The sequence below is a fragment of the Guillardia theta genome (assembly GCF_000315625.1).
Source record: "Guillardia theta CCMP2712 unplaced genomic scaffold GUITHscaffold_186, whole genome shotgun sequence".
Taxonomy (NCBI): domain Eukaryota; class Cryptophyceae; order Pyrenomonadales; family Geminigeraceae; genus Guillardia; species Guillardia theta.
This window is the reverse complement of record NW_005434490.1, coordinates 26,581-45,607: the sequence shown is the minus strand read 5'-3', so window position 1 is coordinate 45,607 and position 19,027 is coordinate 26,581. Positions and strand designations below refer to the sequence as shown.

The window sequence follows — 19,027 nt, the reverse complement described above, 5'->3', positions numbered from 1 at the left end:
CCCTTTGGTCTGAAAACGGCCACAGCTGCCTTCCAGAAGTTCTCACAGGGCATCCTCGCAGGTATGAACAACGTCTTAGTCTACGTCGATGATCTCTTAATCTTTTCCATGGGTAATCCTCGTTCACACCTACAGCAGGTGCGTCTCCTACTGGAGCGCCTCCGCCACCACCAGGTCTTCGTTAAACGGAGCAAGTGTGTGTTTCTTCAGACGCAGATCAGTTTTCTCGGATATACTTTGAATGCGCATGGGATTGCACCCGAGGCTAGCAAAGTTGCTGCCATCGAAGATTTTCCGCCTCCTGCATCTGTGAAACAACTTCGCCAATTTTTAGGCCTCGCCAATTTTTATCGGCGTTTCATCAAGAATTTTGCCAACTATGCTGCACCTCTCTCAGATCTGCTGAAAACCAGTCAACGTCGCTTCGTGTGGACTCGGTCTGCTGAGACTGCTTTTGCCGCGCTCAAGACAGCTCTTACGCAGGCTCCAGTCTTGGCTCACTTCCGTTCTGATCGGCTGACCATCCTGTACACAGACGCTAGCGACCTGGCCATTGGAGCCGCGCTTCATCAGATCGATGAAAACAACGAGGAACATCCCGTTGCATTTTATGGCAAGAAACTCTCCTCCGCCGAACGCAATTACTCCACCTATGAGCGTGAGCTTCTTGCTCTCAAGGAAAGTCTCCGTCATTTTTCCTACTACTTGATTGGTCGTCGCTTTCGTGTATGTACCGATCACCACAGCTTGATCAGATTGAACACCCAGTCTGAACTCTCTCCCCGCCTGGCTCGTTGGTTGTCTACCTTCCTTCAGTACGACATGGAGATCCACCACATCCCTGGCGAAACTAACGTCGTTGCTGATGCCCTCAGTCGGATCTCAGGCGACTCGCCTGCTCCATCGTTCGCTCCCCAATCACCCGCTGATCTGACTCAGGCTCATGATCGCGCTATGCGCGCTGAAGACATTGCTCGGGATCTTCTTGTTGGTCTTCATACCGTTCAGATGCTTACGGATTCCTCGTTCGTCTCCCAACTGATGCAAAACTACTCCACCTGTCCTGACTTTCAGGTTTTATACCAACTGGGCAAAGACGGCGAATTGCTCGGCCAACCGGGTTGTCGTCATTTTGAATTTTCGGATGACTTGCTCTACTATGTTGATTCTACCGGCAGGACGAGGATCTGTGTTCCTACCGCTATCCGCGCGGCTGTACTACGCCTTGCACACGATGATGCCGGACATGTTGGTTCTGACAAGACCTACCTCTCACTTGTTGCCAAAGTCTACTGGAATAACATGAAGCGTGATGTCGAAAATTACGTGCATTCCTGCCTCATTTGCCAGGCTGCGAAGAACTACAAACAGAAACCCATCGGTTTGCCCAAGAGTCATGACGTTCCTGCTGACAAATTTGACGTCATCTCCGTCGATCTCCTCAGCGGACTTCCGACTACCTCCCAAGGTCATGATTCTCTCTTCGTCATGTTGGACTCGTTCTCGCAACATGTCACGCTGGCTCCAACTCACAAGTCTGCTACGACCCAGGAACTTGTGGATTTATTTCTCCAATACTTCTATCGCACTCGTGGTCTTCCTGCTGCAATCCTTTCGGATAATGGGCCAAATGTCTCCTCGCATTTTTGGGATACAGTATTTCAGACGCTAGGTGTTCAGGTACGCCACTCTTCCAAGTACTATCCCCAGGCCAATGGTCGCGTTGAACGGATCAATGCCACCATTCTGGATATGCTCCGCACTAAACTCGCTCAGGGTTCATCTGAATGGACAGTCCATCTTCCATTCATTGAGTTTGCCCTCAATCATGCCCCCCGTCGTGAAACAGGGTTATCTGCCTTTCAAGTGGAATATGGCAAGAATCCGCGCTCAGTTATGGATTTGACCCTTGATCAGGTTCTTCCTCAAGCCCGCACGACTGTCGACAACATACGTGCAGGTGAAAACCTTGTGCGAGATACCTTGGCCTCGATCGCCAATCGAGCAGAGACGCGTCTACTTCCTTCTCGCCGCCCGCTTCGATGGCAAGTTGGTGATTTGGTCTGGATCGACGCGCGTTTATTCAATCAGCAGTTTGAAATTCGCAAATTTCGAGATCGATACATTGGTCCTTTCCCTATCACCGAGGTTTGCAACAACAACAATTATCGAGTTGATGTTCGCCAGCGCTTCCCTCGCATGGATCAAGATGTTTTTAATGCCAAGTTCCTACGCCCCCATGTGCGCAGGAAAGATCATTTGCAGCAGCCTGTGGTTTCCCAACCTGTACCTGGATTCTACGAAGTGGCTCGCATCATCAATCATCGTCAACGTAATGGTGCGAAGCAATATCTGGTTCGTTGGAAGGGATTTTCCTCCGCCGACGACACTTGGGAACCTGTTGCCCATCTCTCGCGTACACCGGCGCTCCGTCAGTTGCTTCAGCAATATGAACAGCATCGCACGCGTCAAGATGCTTCTGCTTCTTCTCATGGACAGCGGCAGCGGCAGCGTCGTGCGCCTCTCAATTAGGAATTTTACGTGCTGCGCCTGGAGCGTGTCAGAGGAAAAACAGATTTGACAAGCTGAGAAAGCGAAGTTTTCTGAGTCCTGAGCACTCCAAGAAAGCGCAGAGAAGAGCGTGTCAGAGCTCATAGGAACCGAGCCCGAGTCAGACAAAGGCCTATCAGGATGAAAGGACAGTTGGCTGTCTCGTACTCGTGTTCGAAGCTGACTTCTCCTGGATGACCCAGGATACTCTACTCCAGTGTGAAGCTGCTGAAAGGACCCCTGTGGAGGCCTTTGTTGCAGCAACCGTGTACCCGTGGGGGACTTACAAGGTAAACAGAAGGGGTGCGTCTTGTGCAGTACGACCCGTTGGAAGCAGCTTGCTGCCATGCAAGGACGGGGTTCTCTTCCCTGCGAGAGAGCATGGTATCCTCTCGAAGGTCAGAAGGGATGCTTGTCAACTTCCAAGAACAGGACACCCCTCCTTTCTGTAGCCAAGAGACGGCACCCCTGGCTCATTCCTCGAAGCTATAAAAGGATGAAACTCGTCAGAGCTAGGTGGTCCTCTTCCCCTTTCGTGTGTGTGCCACGATTGTTGAGACGTCTTTGTGTGTATCGTCTTGTCTTGTTTTGTGTGTGTGTGTGAAAGAAATAAAAGAGAGTTAGATCTCCTTCTGTTTCACCGCTTTCCCTCTTAGTAGAGAAATCCAACGTGAGTTCTTATTGAACTGCGCTTGAAGGTCCACTCGAGAATCTTCGAGGTGTGACACAGCGGAGACATCGGAGATGACGGGGGCAGCGGAGACATCGGAGATGACGGGGGCAGCGGAGACATCGGAGATGACGGGGGCAGCGGAGACATCGGAGATGACGGGGGCAGCGGAGACATCGGAGATGACGGGGGCAGCGGAGACATCGGAGATGACGGGGGCAGCGGAGACATCGGAGATGACGGGGGCAGCGGAGAAATCGGAGATGACGGGGGCAGCGGAGACATCGGAGATGACGGGGGCAGCGGAGACATCCATGCTACACTCGCCTGTTGTAGCCAAGCGGCCTGATGTTTCGGAGCCTCGCCTGCCTTGTCCGGCGGCGGGAGAGGGTGCAGATTCAGTGGCCGATGATGTCATGACATCGGATGTGCACGTTGTTGGCAGCTCACAGTACGGCGCTGCAGGGGCTTTGCAGTGCCTGGACACAGATCATGAGCCGCGGTGTCGAGATGGAGAAGGTCAGGTTGACGAGTTAATCTTGCGAGCCTTGATGTCTTCGAATCTGCTTCGCCTTGTGGGGAACGCAAGCTACGTCCAGGGCTTGAAGGAGAAGATGCGGATCGGGAAACTTCCCTTGGCACTGAAGGCCTTGAGCATCGGCATCCCTGCCGATCAGCTTCTGATCGACGTTGCACAGGCAGGTGGGCTGCATGGCAAGAGCGACGGGTGTATCATAGTTGGGCCCCAGAGACAGGTCAGCGGGTCGAGTCGGGGTGAACCTCTGCCGCTGTGCCGAGAGCCGCTGGAGGTGAAGTCGTCCTCGTGCAGGAGTGGTGACAGGACCTTCGGCATCAAGTCCATCCGCAGGTCCTTCCGTCATCTGTTCATCGTGGGAAGAAAGGACAACCCTGACGACTGGACGTCCCTTGACGCTCTAGACGACAAGTGCTCCCTCGGTTACATCAGCGGGGAGGACTATGACATAGCTCTAGAGCGGCACCTTGTGCGCCAGGGTAGATGGCCTGCAGCTTCCGACGAGCCACAGGATGTGACGGTGACGATGAACAGCAGGAAGAGGACCGGCTGGCTCTCGCAGCACATCCGGTGGGTGGGCTTCAAGGACCTGACACTGCAGTGGTGGCAGGCTACTGTAGGGAGCAGTGTGCTGGCAGTTAGGTAGCCTTATTCCATGACGCTGTGGTGGCAAGCTAAGACAAGCGACGGCAGGGAGTCAGTAGTGTTGTAGTCAGCTAGGTTGACCTGCCTATGCCTATGCTGCAAGGTGATGCACAGTGATTTTAAGGCTTGGGGGCCGTGCATCATCTCCCCTTGAAGCAGCAATTTTAGAATCAATACAAGCATGCAGATAACCTATGAGCCGCTTCCCGCCTCTTTCCTCCACAGAATCTCCGCTCGCCTCCTACTAGTGACTGGCTCCCATCCAGGCTCCTGTCAGTCTCTCGTCCTCTCCTGCTTGCCAGGCTGGCTCCCGTCAGTCTCCCGTCTAGGCTTGAATTCCTATGAATTCATATGAACCTGCAGCGCAGCCTCTCAGATATCATAGGAAAAGAATCATCCAAAACTCGCATGAGATTCACAAAAAACCACGAGCTTCTGCTGGTCTTGCGTCCTGGTGACGTATGAGCCTGCATCGCGAGATCAGAAATTGGGTGCGCATGCGTTCATCAGAAAATCAGCGACTACCTAGTAAAACATGGCTAGCGTGCAGAAATGTCACATCTGACCCCGAAATCCCATCTCAAGACATCCGAATGGGGGTCAGAGCATGCAAGAAGCATCCCAAACGGCCCACGGGAAGCGTTGGAAGCGTTCCCCTCCCCTTGCTGCAGCCTCCCATCGAGCGGTTGCATCGAGTACCCCACCTCTTCAAGATTAAGAGTAGGCGGTGGGGGGTACTGGTAGTGGAAATTACCGTGACCGTTCAACAGTTACTTTATGCTGAGTGCCGAGGCCGAGGAAGCAACACAAGTAAACTTGAAAGCACGGACGACCCATGCCGCAAGGCCGGCGGAGGAAACTCCACTGGCTGAGGCCGGGGAAGACCACTGAAGTATGATCAAAGGAGGGAGCAGAGCAGAAGCACGGCTGCCCGGGATAGGGGCCAGCCAAGGGAACCGGGATCGGACATGAGACCGGACCGGCCCGGAGGACGGGCCGCCGGGCACTGAAAACATCTAATACGGAAGCAACCAGGCCTACGGGGCCTATAGGACAACGGGCCAACCTCCCAAGGTTGGGAACCCCTTTAGACAGATCCTTAGGCGAGAGATGAGCAAGGAACAATAGTTCTTAGCTGATGCGGGTATAGTCCAGCAACCGTGAGCGATAGTACAGCAATGAGTAAACATGTGTATCGGTTTATACCAGCCTCATGCTTTCATCATACCAATGTGTTGTACGTACGTCTACGTCCAGTACTACCGTACACATCTTCGAATCTCACTCCCCCTTGCTCGAAACTCAGTGTCGTCACTGAGTGCGTGAGAGCATTGATTTATGCAACTCCGGGACCGACCCTGGACCGACCGTCGGACCCAACGGCGGCCTAAGTCCGATGCTGTATGAGGGTACTTTAGGGTTTAGGGTTTAGGGTTTAGGGTTTAGGGTTTAGGGTTTAGGGGGCCCCTGACAGAGGCATGCTGCTCTGCGGCGCGTAGGGAGAGCGCAAGGGGACCGGAGGAAGCTGCGAGCAAGAGGTTCGTATAGTTCAAAAAGCTTTCTAAGCATGGTACTACAGTATGATGAGAGCGTTCGCAACCTGCTGTATCGGAGATCATGCCACGTCGAGAGGGTGAAGAACTTCGCGAAGCGGTATCCTGGTAGTAGGACAGCTCATGCTTGCAGAGCTGAGGGGGGATGCACCCCCGACGTGCAAGGGCGGTGTGAAGATCGTCGATCCCCACCATGACATGGGAGGATGTCTTGGCGATCAGCACGAAGCCATTCTGGGTGCTGCGGACCTCAAAGTCAGAGAAGGAGAGGTCGCGGTTGAGTGACTTCATCACGGCGATCACGTTCTCGATCACCACCCGGTCGTCCGGCTTGATGCCCGAGAAGATGTTGTCCGACGGCATCGTCGCATGCACCGCAGTCATGCTAAGGGCGGGCAGCCGGAGGGTATCCGAGATGATCTAGGGCGGTAAGTGGGAGGATGGAATATATACACACAGGAGCATCAGAGCACGGATTATCTTGATACGCGGTTTAATCTTAAATCCAACTACCACCAGGAATAGGCAAACGTAACGTACAACGTCGGTGGCATCACCAGGTATGTGAAACACATCCGGGTGACGAACGCACAGTTATGCATTGTCACAGCAGTTTTGATATGGAAATACCTATTCTTGTCAGGGTGCTTCGTGTACAGCTGGTCGATATAGGTGAAGAAGTCACCGATATGCATTGTTTGCAGCGTAGAGAGCATCCATAGTACGTAGATAGATGAGAGTGCGATAACAGAGTTGCGAGTGACCACATAGAAGGCCGCGATGATGACGCCACAAGTGACGTATCCGGCCGTATTGCATACGACGGCAAGCTTGAAGAGGGGTCTGAAGCCATCGCGCAGCCTCTTGTGGAAAGTCTTTGTATTCACTCTGTTGTCTTTTACGTATATCGGCATGCAGGTTGAACTTTCGCCGTCGGAGTACGAAAAGTGGAATTTCGGCAGCACCGAAAATAAACTCGATAGGGTGTACAAGACCATGAACACGTGTATGGTGGTATCACTCTTTGAGATGGACATAGACACAGAGTCTATTTCGTCCAGTATCTTCCTCGCCATGTCACGGTCGGTCTTGACGTACGGTACTATTTCTCTTTGCAATCGGGCCAGTTTGGCCGTGTGTTTGTATAGGTTCAACGTGTCAGCCTCCATAAGTAAATACATGGTGCTCATGAACGATAGAAGCGCGTACATCACATGGAAAATGCCGATGATGTTCAGGTAGTACATCACGTTGAAGGATCTCGTGAAGAATGTAGGCGCCACTACCATGCTTAGATTCAGTTTTCCCCAATGGCACTGGCAGATACCGTTGGTCGTCAGGTAAGTGGAGACGAACTCCAGGCTCATGAGGGCTAACAGGGGTATAAGATCGATGCTCACGCTGGTTGTCAACACCGGGTACTTGTGAATGAACAGGATCCGGAAGAGAGGCATGGCCTCTATGGGCAGCATCAGCGGCACATAGAGCTCGTCGGTGGGATCTTTTGGGATGATCATCCAATGCAGGGCGCAGATCATGGACCTCCAGACGGAGATGCTCAAGACGCCCAGCGCGAGGTTCGCATGGTTGGCATACACGAGGTAGTTGCCCGTGCACATGTTGAAAATGAACAGGTTGACGCTGACGGCGACGTCCGCGACATCAGTCAGCAAGTTGTCCATATATCGGTACTGGAAGAAGATCGAACCCCATTGTATGAGGTAAGGCAGGAGAGTGATGAGCGAGGAGGCTTTCATGTTCTCACCCGGCGGCATAGATGCATCGTTTAAATACAGAAAATAAAAAGGGCGAAGATGGGAGGATGGGGACTTTTTTGGTTTTGTTTGGCAACGCCGCCCTGGCCTGTATGGCCTCTTGGGAGTGCGACCCCATGGTGGCCAAGGCGGTGGTTCATCTGTGCGTCTGCGAGTCCTTCGACGTGTTCGGCATGCCCACGGAGATGACCAGGGAGTCGGTCGTAGAGCTGCACGCATTCCACCGGGGGACGCACCCTGTCTGCACCAACCCGAGGTGCCGGAACCTGAGGGAGTGCACGGATGAGTGTGGGAAGGTGAGGATGGCTACCTGGCTCCCGAGGCACAGGGTCCCCGTTCTGATCTACGTCGACGACAGCAAGAGGACCTATGTTGGAATCAACGGGCGCATACTCTTTGCGTCCGAGTGCGTTATGCTGGGGCATCGGGTTCCCAAGTCAACGATGATCCTCTCCCACTTTGTCGAGGACAGGACGGAGAGGGGCATGGAGCCCAGGGTCCTGATCTATGATATCGCGATGTACAAGGGTGAGAGCGTCACAAACAGCGACCCGCTAGAGCGATACAAGATACTACTGGGCATGTTCAAGGATATGAAGGGCCTCGTGTCCCTGCAATGGATAGGGCACGAGGCGAGCGCGACAAAGAACTTCGAGTGGTTCACGAAGAACGTCCCCCACGAGGTGGAGTGCATCGTCAACCTGGGCCACGACCCCTGGACCCTGTGCCGGGTGCTGCACATCGACACGCAGAGGAGGGAGCCCGTGAAATTCGTCAAACCCGCCAAAACAGACAATACCGGGGCTGTACATTAGCGTAAATACACCATGATTGAAAACCTGTATATTTACAATGCACCAGACCCACACACAGCAAGAATGGCTACCCTCAAGGGTATAGACAACATCAACACGAATGCGCTGAGAGACATGAAGCACCTCAAGGTCGTGGGTGCACAGCAGAGCTCCTTCACCTTCTTCGACAAGAGCAGCAAGAAACCCCACACTCAGTCCAACGCACTCCTCAAGGTCGGGATAGGTGGGTCTATCCCGAGGCGGGCGCACATCCCTGTATCCACCGAGCCCACGCAGGAGGCCGTCGGCAAGTTCATCAGCAACAAGGTAACAGGGCAGTACATCAAGACATGCAAGGACATCGGGGTGGATTACGAGCACATAGCCTCCATAACCGCCTTCATCATCCGACGCGGCAACATGAAGGGCATCACCCACAGCGAGGTGTTCGAGCGCATCTTCAAGTCCAAGCGCATCGACGTCCCCTTTGTGGACTGGGGCTGGGCCAAGGAGAACATCGTCGAGTGCAACCAGAACAGCCTGGGGGACACCAGCTGCTGGCTGACGTTCCTGCACAACATCCACTTCACAGAGGACGTGCAGACGGAGGTAGAGGCGCTGGCCTACTTCAACACCTTCCGCTCCCTGCTGCGGGGGGTGGGATTCGTAGGGGCGGACGAGATATGGGTCACGGACGTCATCAAGGTGTACCTCCTCCTGAACATCGTGGGGCTCACCGGATACCATGCCATGGAGCGGTACCTCGACGACATCATAGGGGGGAACATCCGGACGCGGTGCCTGCAGTTCACGGCCAAGCTCGGGGACCAGCGCTTCACCACGGAGGAGTACAACGAGGCCGCCGTGACGATACTCGGCTGCATCACGGTGGCGCCTACCTTCCAGAGCGACATCCAGGTTTACATGTTTACCAAGCAGGAGATAGACAGGCACATGAAGCAGAAGGAAATCGAGGTCTACCAGGGGAGGCCCAGGCTCACCTCCTTCCTCAAGGACATCAAGGCGGAGAGCAAGGTAGGGATCTCCGCGCAGAACATGCACACCTTCGACGTATGGATGAACTTTGTGAAATTCCCCAATACCATCAGCAAGAAGACGAGGCACTCCGTGTATCTCCTCATGTCGATGCCGACGGTCAACCACCACGAATGGATCAGCCGCTGCCTGACCAAGGACCTCGCAACCACGATCGTGAACAACCCGGTGGTGAATCCAGAGTACAGCGTCATATGCAACATCATAAGCAACATCGACTTCAGGTCCCACGCATTCCTAGAGCTCGCCAAGTTCAAGGACGAGTGCCTCGACGGCCTCTCGCAGAAGAACATGAAGGAGATGACCCTCTCCCGCCTCCTGCAGCTGTACGTCAGCGCCTACCAGGTCAAGCACATCTGGAAGGACTGCTGGAGGCACATCCTCCCGGTGCTCAGCTTCCCAGTGATCCAGTCCGTGGAGACCTTCGTAAGCCAGAACCCCATCAACGAGGCAGAGCTCTTCAAGGCCCTCATGTTCAATCAGTAATCCGGGTTGTCCGGGCCGATCACAGCGGAAGAGGTGATGGAGCTGTAGAATGGCATCGATACCATGGCGTTCTGCTCAAGATCGTACACTGTCTGCTGCATGCAGGGCTGGGATGTGTAGCTCGGCTCTTCCGAGAGCGGGGGCTTCGACCTCCACGTAAAGAGTGATGCGGGCACGCTACCCATCGCATCAACCACCCCCTTGAGTGACATGCCCATCGGCTTCTCGATCAGAGACGCACTCTCCTGGGCACAGGTCGGGGCGATCCAGTTATCCATTTACTCAACGCTACCGAGGTGACACAATAAATATTTATCTATGGACAGCTCCATCAATTCACCTCCCAAATGGAGGAGTAGGCGACACACTCGTTGATGACATCGTCCGTCTCTGTCCCTATCTTCTCGTGCAAGAGGTTCCAGTACCTCACGTGGAAGATCATCGTCTCCAGCGCCTCCTCGTAGATCCCATTGGAGTAGCAGGACATGCCCACCGCCACCGAAGGCCGGATGGACGGGTAGTTATAGACGTAGAGCAGCCCGTCTTCCTCACGGCTTGGAAGGAATAGCTTGCCCTTGGGGAAGGAGTCGAACGAGACCACCATCCTCTGCAGCTCTCCAACGAGCACCTTGGCGATATGCAGGACCGAGACAGACGCAATCCGTGGTCCCCCCGACACCGCGTCGTAGAACTCGACTGAATAGACACCCTCGGAGTCCAGCCACGTACCTTCACTGTTCCTTCTCACCACCCCAAAGTCGCTGATGCAGTCGGACTCCTGCAAGCCCCTGAAGTAACCGCGGTAGCCCTGCCCGCCGTAGACCAGCCTCTCCGTGAATATACGAGGGAAGGGGACGGCATGCAGGCCCATCAACACCCCATGCAAGCCACTCACCGAAGTGGTTATGTCCTCCATGAGGATGAGGTTCTCCCCCGTCTCGTCCTCGTCAAAGACAGATACGGTCGCGTCTTTACTGCCGCCCAACAGGACCAGTATCCACTGCCCTCCGTTGTAGAATATGTAGCGCTCCTTGCTATCGCTGTCCAGATTGAAGAAGCTATGCGTGACCTCCTCCCCCATATTCCTGATCACCTCGAAGTAGTCGTCAATGTGTGTGCTCTCATCGGAGAGGGACATGCCATCCTTCATGCGTTTCACCATGCCTACCACGCTCCCACACACAGCCGTCTCCTCTTCGTAGAAGGGATAGAGCTGTGAGGTGCTCCCATTCAGCTTCGGCACCTTGTGGCACCAGTCGATGCTGTCATCCCTAGGGAACAGGCTCACATGGTATGGCACCTTCTCCGCGGCGGGCATGGCAAACCTCAGCCACTTGCCGTGGTGATCGACCTGCATGACCGGGAAGCTCCCCATGGGCCAATACGCCCTCGGCACCCTCTGGACCATCGCCATCTGCACGGCCTTGCAGGTCGTATGCCTCTGCTGCAGCTGGTGTAGGATGTTGATGTTGTCCGGTTGGAAGAAGGGAGACAACACCACCAGGGCGATCATATTGACAGTCAACACACACGAATTCTTCCCCACATAGACAAGATTGAACACGTTGGAATTTCGATTCCCCTCGTCCCTCAAGGCAGAATGCAGGGACATGTTCTTCCAACAAAGGGGCACAAGAGACATGTTCACCCCCAGGGCCTCAAGGATACGAGTGAACTTCAGCTTGTCGATACCGAAGAGCATGTCAAGACACTCTCGATTGATCTTCTTCATGTTGAAGAGCTGATTCAAAAGGGTGGGCGTGATCGCATCCTTGTGCATGCGGAAGCTGGAGAATGCGTTCTGGAACTCGGGTATCATCACGATAAAGTTCCTCATTGTGTTCCAGATATTCTTGCTGCTCTCATCGTCCTCCTCTGCCACACCCTCGGCAAACAGGCAGTTGTCGGCTATGAACACCGTCCTCCCCTCTGAATTCGTGTAGTTCTCGTTGATCCCCAGGTAGCTGTAAGGCTGTGCATCGGGCTGGTCTCGGGGTTTCGAGGTGTAGAGGTCGCGGGCCATCACGAGGAACTTCAGCCTCCCGTTGATCCACTCCCTCAGCTCGATCATGGCGACCCTCTCCGCCTCATCCAGTTCCGGGACATTCTGCACACCCCCCGCCCTCACCACCCTCACCAACAAGGGGAGGGAGTACGAATCCGGTACCTGCAACAGGCGCATCGCAGACCGGAACATGACATACATGACCGTGTCGTATGTGATGTTGCTCACATACGAGGAGACCAGAGTCTGCACCGAGAGGTCCGCAAACATGAGCTCCATCATGCAATCCCTCAGGATGACATCGAAGTCGAACCACTCGCCCTTGTCGCGGCGCGGGTTCTGGAACTCACTGATGATCCTTCTCAACACGATCAGCTGCATGTGCTGAGGGATTCCCAGTGAGAACATCAGACCCTCCTGCTTCCTCGTAAACCTTAGCTGCTCGTTCACGTCCGAGCTCAGGAAAGGCTCCATGACCACAAAGAAGAAGGTGTTGATCTCGTGCAGTATGTGCTTGGAGACGCAGGTGGTCTCGTTGAAAAGGAGCCTGAAGCCACTCAGGGTCATCAGCTGGGCCAGATGGGTTATGAGATGCTGCAGGACCACCAGCGGGACATTCTTCCTCACTCATAGCGTTGCCTTTCTCAATTGACCTTGTAGCTTTAAAACGTTTCGCGGTGAGGGTGGCAGATTCAAATCCACGCATACCACGCCTCATGTGGGGGCGGGGTGGGTCTTCCGACCGTGTTCCGAATTCAAATCACGAAGAGCCAAGCAGGACTTTTTCAGGGGTAGGGTCTTCTTGAGTACAATTTCTTGGTACCAGTTAGTACAGTCCGAACCATGTGACTTTGGTACTCTTTTGGTACCATTCGGGTTTCTCCCCTATGTATTGTACACACCCGGTACAAGTATAACCCCACTCCCATGAAAAATCTTCAAGCATGCTGGTGATTGCTTCATCCCTTGAACCTGGGGCCTGTCCGATCAAATCATATGGGCATACATAAGAAAACTGCAAGCCTGTATGTGGGGTCGGCCTGAACCATTCAATTCAAATGAGAGGGGGTGATGGAGGCGGGACTCCTTCGGATCCGAGAACCCCTCCGTTTGAGTCATTTTGGGTGGTGGGGTGGGTATGGAGCACCCTCAACTACCCACCTTTGAACGAGTTTGAAACTCTACAATAGGGGGTGGGGGTAACCCCCATTTCTCATTCCCCAAGCCCCCTCTCCCTGGACGAGCAAGAAGCGATGAAATGGTGCCTTCCTGACTCACCAGGATGAACCTTGATATTGAGAGACTTCGAATCCAACCCAACTGAGATAGAAATGAGATGAAGATCTCATATCATACCTGTAAGAGATGATCGAGCTTCTTTCTCAACTCTACAGGTTGGGCCAAGGTTTTGAATCATCCATCCTGCAATGGAATATGCACCCTAGGTTCAAACAATCCGCGGGTGTACTTGCAAATATTCTTCGAAGACAAGATGAAATTTTTATGATCAGGTAAGGAATTGATAATCGATACACCATTGAACAGAATCAACTCTGATTGACCCTTTATTCAAATTGCCGTAGGTTGCACGTTGCGCTCAAATGCATGACTGTGATTTGTGAGAAATTTGTATCCAGCTGTACCTTGAGCGACTTTTCTGTCTAGATATGTGTTCTCATGTCATCACTTGCTTTCAATTCTTCTAGTCTTACAGTCAGGATTCATGCACTTCACCTTTCTATGGAGGCAAGTCTTACATGCACTCAACCGTTCAACGATACATGAAGAGACGTTTGCACAGAAGATGACTGTTCCTGCCCGCATAGATGACTGTAGAGAACCGTTGTTGATCATGAATCACTATATCCATGATCATATTTCGATGATTTTTCCGTTTCGCTTCAAATTTTTCCTCGTTCATGATATTTTCACAAGGATTTCGATTGCACAGAAACCTAGTCAGAAATGAAACAATGTGCAGATGACGCCTTTGCGTATCAATAAATGAGACGTTCATCGGATCAATCCTGTCTTGGTGTCGCAATGCTACCGTGCAACTGTAGTGTTCTTGTCGCATGGCTCTACAGAGGAGTGCCTTGTTCAACAGAGCAAGCACTCGATGATTGCAATCGAGTCGCAAACACTGTGAATCAACAAACAGAATTGCACATTCAGGTTATCATATCTTTATTAGAAGAGTTACAATCAGGGTACAAGCACAACCGACCTCCCTGTAATCCTGAAGACGTTCCATCTTTTGCCTGGCGAGGGTGTATCTGCGTTAACCAAGAAGCATGTGACATGTGGCCACATCTTGAATGCTCTACGGTCAGGAATATCAGCATCTTCAAAACGGCTCTCTTGTTTGCTGTGACATCAACTGCTTGGTAGCGGTTCATCCGATGAACAGAATCTGATGCAAGTTCACACCAGTAATATTTACATGATGCATCAGTCAGTGTGATGAAATTGGTGATTTGCAAAATGTTTCATCGTTCCAACACATCCTTAAGAATTGGATGAAGAATCCTTCACGAACCACGGGACTTACTTGTCATCATTCGATTGTACTGAGGATCATCTTTGTTTCAAGCATCAACCTGCTCCGACCGTGACTGCTAAAATGCGCTGTAGATGTTCATTTAGAACTTTCTGTTGAGCTTTTCCTTCAGTTTTGCATGTTCTTCCATGCAGTGAGATGACCATGTCAATATTTTGCCTAGACCTGATCGACTCCCGAGTCCTGAACTTATCTTTGTTTGTGCCCATTTCATGTCACAACCTTTTCACATCGGGACAGTTCTGCGATGTGTCGAAAACCCCTTCGTATGCAGCCATTGTCTCGAGAGTTTTGTATGCTGGGCGGCTTACTGGTACGTCTACGTACTCCTGGATACCGGTTTGTAATATTGGTTGGGCACTTGCCAAAGTCTTCACCCGTTCATCAATCTCATACAAGTTGCCAAAGGCTGCAAATCATTCCAACCTGCATCAAGAACACGTCATTTGGATCTCTTCCCGTGATAATTTCGATGAAAAAAAAAGAGATAAATGCTCACCTGACTTGTCTTGCTCTGTCAAACGCTGCACATCCTCATATCTGTACGGCTTCGCAGAGTTCACAGTGGCGGGAAACTTTCAACATTGATATTTTTATTTTGATATTTGATATCGTATTGGCGATGCATCATGATTGAGCTTCGGAGGGCCAGCCACGCCTGTGAAGGCCATAATGGCCATCAAAGCTGACTTGCGATGCCGGGGAGCGTGACACACAAAGATTTCAGGCCGGAGGAGCGTGACACACAAAGATTTCAGGCCGAACATCCCCTCAATTTTCAAGTTGTTCCATGTAGGTTGGACTTGCTCCAAACTATATGGAACAACTTGAAACTTGGAGGAGCGTGACACACAAAGATTTCAGGCCGGAGGAGCGTGACACACAAAGATTTCAGGCCGAACACCCCCTCAATTTTCACGTTGTTCCATGTAGGTTGGACTTGCTCCAAACTATATGGAACAACTTGAAACTTGGAGGAGCGTGACACACAAAGATTTCAGGCCGAACACCCTCAATTTTCACGTTGTTCCATGTAGGTTGGACTTGCTTGCGTGACACACAAAGATTTCAGGCCGAACAACCCCTCAATTTTCAAGTTGTTCCAAATATTTTTTGTGGCCCTGAATCATTTCGGGCGCACTGAGTGTTCCAAGTTCCGGCATGCCATGAGTCAGCGCCGCCCGGGGCTCAGGGCGCGGCAATGCCAGGCAGGCCAGCCTCCGAGTCGGACGCGGGCTCCGAGCCTCCGAGTCGAGTCCGGCGCGGCCGCAGCCCGGCGCGTGACACGGTCACCGTCGGCACTGCCGACTCTTAATGCCGGGGATCAGCATGCCAGCCATGCCGCAGTGCGGCCAGTCCGATCAGATAGCCCCGCTGCCATCAGTTATGATTGAACACTGAAAACTCAAGGTCCGACGGCCGCGGCCGGGCGAGCCGGACTCTCCGGCGGACCGGTCCCAGGCTTCAAGGCTACCGGTGAGTCAACCGTTGAACGGTCACCGGGTTGAACGGTCACCCGGGTGAGAGTCAAGTTCCGAGCCAGGCGGCGGCCCCACGCGGCGGCAATGCCCGGCGGTACCGGGCAGTGGGCCGTCCGTGTGATGAACAGCGGCGGCGTTGCAATCATGATGATGCTTGAGTTTCATATTCTAGCATACCACTGTGACAGTCGGGAGTCACGTCTCATGTGCAGACGGTGCTGAGCGGCCTCAATTCTCAGTGGTTTCGTGTCACAGTGTGCATTAAACTCGGTCTTGAGCAAGAACTGTCTTATACATTATACATTTATTATACATCGAGACGTGAAATTGAATAACTTCCTCGGAGGCTCTACGACAGAAGGAATAAGAAGTACTTGCTTGTGGACTTTGGGCTGGCATAGAAACAAATGCATTCATCAGGCCGCAGCATCGGCAACATCTTGCCCTGTGAGGTTTCTACGGCCAGCTCTCGCTCCTCGCGGAATCAAAAGGAGCAGGAGAAACTAGAGATGGCGCAGCAGATGGCGAAGAGGCGGATCATGTTGGGCGTCAGCAAGACGAACGCATCGGTGACAGTGAGGAACTCAGGGGTCAAATTCGAACGTCTGTCAGAGCTCATAGGAACCGAGCCCGAGTCAGACAAAGGCCTATCAGGATGAAAGGACAGTTGGCTGTCTCGTACTCGTGTTCGAAGCTGACTTCTCCTGGATGACCCAGGATACTCTACTCCAGTGTGAAGCTGCTGAAAGGACCCCTGTGGAGGCCTTTGTTGCAGCAACCGTGTACCCGTGGGGGACTTACAAGGTAAACAGAAGGGGTGCGTCTTGTGCAGTACGACCCGTTGGAAGCAGCTTGCTGCCATGCAAGGACGGGGTTCTCTTCCCTGCGAGAGAGCATGGTATCCTCTCGAAGGTCAGAAGGGATGCTTGTCAACTTCCAAGAACAGGACACCCCTCCTTTCTGTAGCCAAGAGACGGCACCCCTGGCTCATTCCTCGAAGCTATAAAAGGATGAAACTCGTCAGAGCTAGGTGGTCCTCTTCCCCTTTCGTGTGTGTGCCACGATTGTTGAGACGTCTTTGTGTGTATCGTCTTGTCTTGTTTTGTGTGTGTGTGTGAAAGAAATAAAAGAGAGTTAGATCTCCTTCTGTTTCACCGCTTTCCCTCTTAGTAGAGAAATCCAACGTGAGTTCTTATTGAACTGCGCTTGAAGGTCCACTCGAGAATCTTCGAGGTGTGACATAAAATTGGTAGCGAAGGTTGGTTCGGTGATAGAGATCGAGTCTTCTCTCTTCCCCTCCCTTTCTCCACTGTTCTTCTGCTTCTTCCTACGCTTACGTCGCGTAGATGTCCGGATACAATACTCGACTCGCAGCTCGCATGCTGGACGAGAATGCTACGGATACTTTGGAACATGACTGGCAATCTGCTGCCGGCATTGACGACGATCTTCGTCCCGAATCGACCGAGGATCGGTCGCTCCAAAACATGTCTGCCGCGCTGCTGGAGGTTCAGCAGCGGTTGAACGCTCTCGAAGCTCCTGCTTCTTCTGAGGCGGTCCCGCCCGCCGCTCTCAAGCCTGGACCGCCCCCCATCTCCTCGCGTGACGGTCCTCAGCTGGTCTCTCTGGCTGATCAGCAATTGCTTGCTAAGTTGCGCAATCTCCCCAAGTTGGATACTGCCCGCCAAACTAGCGCCAACAATGTCTTGACATGGGTTCAAACCATTCAGTACTCCTTTGCTGTGTATGGTATCCCCCGAGCCAACTGGGTTGTCCATACCCTCGATTTACTGGATGCTCCAGTGCGCCAACACTTCGTGGCCAAGTACCCGCCAGAGACCTTTCGCCGCATGGAGTGGGATACATTTTCAGAGGAAATTCGTGAAAAATTCCTGCCTCCTCACCTGCTGTCGAATCTCATTCACCAACTCGACAATTTGAATCAAGACCGTCAGGAATCTCTTGCTTCGTATGCTGCCCGAACCCTGACCTTAATCGAGCAACTTCAGCTCCTTCCGGATGGTAAATTATTTGCGACGTCCTCACTGGTCTGCAAACGGTTCATTAATGGTGTCCGATCGCATATGACTGCTCTACTCTTGAATCAGTGGGTGACTCTACAGCGTTCGGATGATGTTGACTTCCGTCAGCTCAGGGAGTACGCGCTCAAGATCGACAATCAGACCAGAACCAAAGACCATTCGACGGGAGCAGATCCCCACCGGCAGCTCTACTCCGTGCAGGTGGGCAATCGCTCCTCTAATTCTAATGATCGCAAGAGTCGTCCTTCTGGCAAGGCTTCGGCCTTCAAAGAGCGCCGTGCTGCTCGGCCGGACGCCAAGAGTGCGGGAGACTCCTCGTCCCCAAACACATCGACCAATGCCATCCGTTGTTACAACTGTGGCAAACTCGGACATCGATCTTCCGAGTGTCGTCGTACCCGCCGCAGTCAGAGTCCTGAACGTGAGCAGTCGTCCGACTCCTCCTCTCCGCCTCTGCTTGGCGCTGTTCAGACTTCCGACGACCGCAAGGCTGCTCCGTCCGTTGCAGCTAACAAGATTGCTGCTCGCTCGAAGACGCCTAAGCGCCGTCCTCAGGTGCATTTTGCTGAAGAACTGGAAGATGAAGTGCCTCTGGACGGTGACGCTCTCGAGGTACACTTGCATCCGATTGCACTCCACTCCCTTGGCTCTCAGGAGCACGGGGCGTCTTCAGGATCGCTTCTCTATCTGCCCATTGTACCACTCACCTCTCCGGTGCCAGCTGCTACTTCCGAGATCCTGGCTTTGCTTGACTCGGGTGCTGAGATCAGTGTGATCTCGCGTCAGGTTGCGCGACAGCTCCAATTGACCACACAGCGAATTCCCGCCACGCTTACCGCTCAGTTCGCTCATGGCGACGCCCAGGTCGTGCTTCG

At 52.9% G+C, this 19,027-nt stretch overlaps 7 protein-coding genes across 7 annotated transcripts; 3 read left to right on the top strand and 4 right to left on the bottom strand.

The window, feature by feature from the left end:
- Window positions 1–3,170: 3,170 nt before the first annotated feature.
- GUITHDRAFT_120542 (hypothetical protein) lies at window positions 3,171–3,536 on the bottom strand (the record flags this gene model as incomplete). Its single annotated transcript, XM_005820201.1, has 1 exon — window positions 3,171–3,536. One exon carries the CDS (start codon window positions 3,534–3,536, stop codon window positions 3,171–3,173), a length of 366 nt encoding a protein of 121 aa, XP_005820258.1.
- Window positions 3,537–3,771: 235 nt separating this feature from the next.
- GUITHDRAFT_120541 (hypothetical protein) lies at window positions 3,772–4,401 on the top strand (the record flags this gene model as incomplete). The annotated part of the gene is made up of 1 exon (XM_005820200.1): window positions 3,772–4,401. One exon carries the CDS (start codon window positions 3,772–3,774, stop codon window positions 4,399–4,401), a length of 630 nt encoding a protein of 209 aa, XP_005820257.1.
- Window positions 4,402–6,015: 1,614 nt separating this feature from the next.
- GUITHDRAFT_120540 (hypothetical protein) lies at window positions 6,016–7,635 on the bottom strand (the record flags this gene model as incomplete). The annotated part of the gene is made up of 3 exons (XM_005820199.1): window positions 6,016–6,058; window positions 6,105–6,338; window positions 6,584–7,635. The coding sequence occupies 3 exons, from the start codon at window positions 7,633–7,635 to the stop codon at window positions 6,016–6,018; spliced, it is 1,329 nt and encodes a 442-aa protein (XP_005820256.1).
- A 140-nt stretch (window positions 7,636–7,775) lies between these two features.
- On the top strand, window positions 7,776–8,543 carry GUITHDRAFT_148027 (hypothetical protein; the record flags this gene model as incomplete). The annotated part of the gene is made up of 1 exon (XM_005820198.1): window positions 7,776–8,543. One exon carries the CDS (start codon window positions 7,776–7,778, stop codon window positions 8,541–8,543), a length of 768 nt encoding a protein of 255 aa, XP_005820255.1.
- A 63-nt stretch (window positions 8,544–8,606) lies between these two features.
- On the top strand, window positions 8,607–10,064 carry GUITHDRAFT_148026 (hypothetical protein; the record flags this gene model as incomplete). The annotated part of the gene is made up of 1 exon (XM_005820197.1): window positions 8,607–10,064. One exon carries the CDS (start codon window positions 8,607–8,609, stop codon window positions 10,062–10,064), a length of 1,458 nt encoding a protein of 485 aa, XP_005820254.1.
- Window positions 10,065–10,395: 331 nt separating this feature from the next.
- On the bottom strand, window positions 10,396–12,636 carry GUITHDRAFT_148025 (hypothetical protein; the record flags this gene model as incomplete). The annotated part of the gene is made up of 1 exon (XM_005820196.1): window positions 10,396–12,636. The coding sequence occupies one exon, from the start codon at window positions 12,634–12,636 to the stop codon at window positions 10,396–10,398; it is 2,241 nt and encodes a 746-aa protein (XP_005820253.1).
- A 1,935-nt stretch (window positions 12,637–14,571) lies between these two features.
- Window positions 14,572–15,338, bottom strand: GUITHDRAFT_156104 (hypothetical protein). The gene has a single exon (XM_005820195.1). The coding sequence runs from the start codon at window positions 14,836–14,838 to the stop codon at window positions 14,665–14,667; it is 174 nt and encodes a 57-aa protein (XP_005820252.1). The 5' UTR covers window positions 14,839–15,338; the 3' UTR covers window positions 14,572–14,664.
- Window positions 15,339–19,027: the final 3,689 nt, after the last annotated feature.

Coding starts and splice junctions, on each gene's coding strand:
- GUITHDRAFT_156104 (XM_005820195.1), bottom strand. CDS start 14,838: ATGGGCACAAACAAAGATAAGTTCAGGACTCGGGAGTCGATCAGGTCT.